The 3,771-nt window shown below is 35.7% G+C and overlaps 1 protein-coding gene across 1 annotated transcript; it reads left to right on the top strand.

Annotated features, from left to right (window-relative positions):
* Window positions 1,733–3,555, top strand: LOC107627196. Its single transcript, XM_016330048.1, has 5 exons — window positions 1,733–1,953; window positions 2,027–2,033; window positions 2,216–2,762; window positions 2,857–2,952; window positions 3,404–3,555. Exons 1-5 carry the CDS (start codon window positions 1,733–1,735, stop codon window positions 3,553–3,555), a joined length of 1,023 nt encoding a protein of 340 aa, XP_016185534.1.

Here is a 3,771-nt window from a genome sequence, read left to right as displayed (position 1 = left end):
CCGGACCGAACCACCCGGCTGGACCTGAAACACGGTGAATCGGTGACATAACCGGTCCAGGTGAGCTTCCTGACCGAACAAGAAAGTGAACCGGAAAGACCCAGTTTGAATCGACCGGGTTTGGCCAAAACTGGTGAACCGGCAGGTTTCATTTAACCCGGACCGGTTCGAACTCTTTTTTTTATTCTCTTGAAACGATGTCATTTCGATTAAAATTAAAAAAAAAACAAAAAAAACTCAGTAAAGTAAACTGAGCTGCTGAAAACCCTAGCTCGAGCCTCCTGCCTCCATCCCCTTTCCCTGTTTCCCTTCTCAAACCTTTTGGTCATGACTCCATGAGAGACCACCTGAGAGCTGAGAGTCTGAGACAAAGAGTGTGAGAGATACCCGTTCAGTCACCTCACCCGGCTCGCCGTCGTCGCAGGAGGCAACTGTCACAGTGCGCCAGCCACAACAGCCAAGAAGCACCTCCATCGAAGATTCAAGTCGCCTTCTGCTACTGCTACTGCTCGTCACCTACTGCTCGTCGCCTCCTTCTCGTCGGTCGTCACCTCCGATCTCCTCCAGTCACTCTTCTCTGCTCGTCCCTCCAGGTATGTTGTATTTTTAATTTTTTATTTTTTTAAGTTATTCAAGATTGTAAATTTTCAATAATTTAGTACTTTAGTTTTAGTTAGAATTAATTGATTAATGATTGATTATGTATGTTGATTTTTGTTTGATTTCTGTTAGAATTTAGATTGTTGATTATTCAGTTTTTTGTAACATATTGTTGTGATATATGTTGATTATCTGTGTTGATTTCTATTTGATTTTGATCTCTCTTGATTGTTGATTTATGTTTAATTTCTGTTCAATTTGTTGATTATCCATTGTTGTTAGATTGTTGATTTTTGATTAGTCATTTAGTCATTTAGTCCTGGTTGATTAGGAATTTAGGATGGCTTCATCAAATACACCATCAGAAACACCAATTTCTCAGAAACAAGGATCAACTCCTGATCCAACAATTGGAACCAAAAAAAAAAATAGTAACAGAGGAAAAACTGATCTTGCATGGGGCCATTGTAAACAAGTTATGGATAAAAGAAAAACTGTTTTGATATGCATTTATTGCGAGAAGCTTATTAGGGGTGGAGGCATTAACCAGGTTAAGCATCATTTGGCTGGAAAAGGCAGAGATATTGAGGCATGTCGAAAGGTGCCAATTGTGGTGAGACACCAATTCAATCAAAACATTGAAGATCTTCAAAATAAGAAAAGGAAAACTCAAGAAGAATATGCAGAAAGTTATAATGCTTATGATGAAGTTGAAAGGGAATTTGATGAGATTGAACGTAATGAGATGCGACAACAACAAACATCAAGAATTCCAGCACCTAGCTCTAGAAAGGGAGTTGGAAAACAACTCAAGTGATTACAATTATTTTTTCCACCGGCAGCAACACCTGGAGCTCAACCAACTATTAAAAGTGTTCTCCAAAGCAAAGAAATTGTGGAGAAGTGTGATATCGCTATTATAAGATGGATGATGGATGCCTCTGTGTCATTCAATGCGGTTAATTCAACTTATTATCAGCCGATGACCGATGCTATTACAAACATGGGTGCAAGGTATAAAGGGCCAAATTATGGAAGAGTTCATGGATATTTGTTGAGTAAATTGGTTGAAGATGTAAAGAAGATGATTGAAGATTATCGTGTGATTTGGAAATAAATTGGATGTACTATCATGGCTGATGGATGGACTGATCGTTGTAGGCGTACTTTAACTAATTTCTTGGTTTATTGCCCTAAAGGAACTGTTTTCCTAAAGTCAGTTGATGCTTCTCATATCTCAAAAACTGCTGATGCTTTGTTTAGGTTGCTTAGGGATGTTGTGTTATTTGTTGGTCCAGAGAATGTTGTACATGTAGGGACAGATAATGCTGCAAATTACATTGCTACTGGAAGGTTGTTGGAATTGGACTTTCCTAGATTGTATTGGTCTCCTTGTGTGGCACATTGTGTTAATCTGATGTTGCAGGATATTGGTAAGTTAGTAGAAGTGATTTAAACTGTGTCACAAGCTTCAATGATTACGAAGTATATCTATAATCACTGCCATCCTTTGTACTTGACGAGAAAGTTCACAGGCGGACGAGAAATACTTCATCCAGCTCCAACTTGATTCGGCACTAATTTCATTGCTTTGCAAAGTATTTTGGCTCAAAAGGATGCATTGAGAGCTATGGTGACATCTAGAGAATGGACAAGCTCAGCTTACTCTAAAGAAATCAAAGCAAAAAAGTTTGTGGATCAAGTCTTAGATTCTAAATTTTGGAATCAATGCACTAATATTGTTAAGCTTACTGAGCCACTTGTTCGTGTATTGCATATTGTGGATAGTGAAGATAGAGCTACAATGGGTTTCCTTTATCAAGCTATTTATAAGGCTAGGAAAGAGATGGTGAAGAGGTTTCAAAAAAGAAAGAGGGTTGTTGATCCATATTTGAAGATTTTAGATTCATGTTGGGATTCACAACTTAAAAGAAACCTTCATGCTGCTGGTTATTGGTTAAATCCAGCTTTTCGATTTAATGCTACAGAATTTGAAAAGCACAAGCAAACAACCTCTGGCCTACTAGATGTCATTGAGAGATATGCTTACGGTGATGCATATTTGGATTCTAAATTGACAAGTGAGATGAGAATCTTTAAGAATTCTGAAGGAGACTTTGGAAGACAGTCTGCAATACGTGAGCGAAGCCCAGTGATGCTTGGTAAATTTTTTTATTAAAATTAGTCTTTTATGATTGTGATATGTTTATGATTTGATTTTATGATTGTGATATATTATTTCCTTCTGATGTTAAGATCAATGGTGGGAATCTTATGGATGTGGAGCATCAAACTTGCAAAAGTTATCGATTCGTGTTTTAAGTCAAACTTGTAGTTCTTCAGGTTGTGAGGGTAATTGGAGCATTTTTGAACACATTCACTCAAAGAAAAGGAATTGATTAGAGCATCAAAAGCTTAATATTCTTGTTTATGTTCATTACAACTTAAGGCTACAACAAAGGTACTTTTTATTATTCTTTCTTGAATGCATTATTTTAAATTTTTAGTCATAATAAGAATAATCAAGTTAATTGATAATATAGGAACCGAATGAGAAAGCAAAGTTACGATCCAATTTGTCTTGATGCATTTGAGGATCATTCAGAATGGATAATGAAAGATTCACCACCATTTTTAACCCCTAAAGAAGTTGATGTTTTACGGAATGATCTTGCAAATATGTCTCTTCAATAAGCTTTAGATGATTTGGGTATGTTTTTGTTAGGGATGATTTTATAATGCTTTTACCAAATGTTTTGCGTTATTATTGATTATGATTTGTGAAACATTGTTGAAATGCTAGATCAATTGAATCTGGAAGATGATCGAGATGATGATGAAGCTAATAATAGTTCTGTGGAAAATGCAAATCAGAATGAAACCAATCAGGATGTAGCTCCAGATTTGTCAGATGAAGAAAGATATCCAGACTTTGAAATTACTCCTTGGATATAATCCATGAATTGTTATTTTCATTGTGTTAAATTGAGTTGTTTATGTAATAGCACTAACAAATTTTATGTTTATTTTTGTATTACTTATTTTTAGGATTTGAGACTTAATGTTTATTAAAATGTTATTGGAGATATATTTTTTAACTGTTAATTTTTAAGTTTTTAGCTATTTTATATGTTTTACTTATGTGGGACTAAGTTAACCAGTTCAACCCGT

This window comes from Arachis ipaensis, chromosome B02 (assembly GCF_000816755.2).
Source record: "Arachis ipaensis cultivar K30076 chromosome B02, Araip1.1, whole genome shotgun sequence".
NCBI classification, from domain to species: Eukaryota; Viridiplantae; Streptophyta; class Magnoliopsida; order Fabales; family Fabaceae; genus Arachis; species Arachis ipaensis.
The sequence above is the reverse complement of the archived record's forward strand: the minus strand, read 5'-3'. Positions and strand labels throughout refer to the sequence as shown.

What these genes read in the sequence shown, in the direction of transcription:
- LOC107627196 (XM_016330048.1), top strand. Translation starts at nt 1,733, where the DNA reads ATGGCTGATGGATGGACTGATCGTTGTAGGCGTACTTTAACTAATTTC. An exon ending in GCGAAGCCCAGTGATGCTTG is followed by an intron (nt 2,763 to 2,856) that starts GTAAATTTTTTT and finishes TCTGATGTTAAG; the next exon opens with ATCAATGGTGGGAATCTTAT. An exon ending in TAGTTCTTCAGGTTGTGAGG is followed by an intron (nt 2,953 to 3,403) that starts GTAATTGGAGCA and finishes TTGAAATGCTAG; the next exon opens with ATCAATTGAATCTGGAAGAT.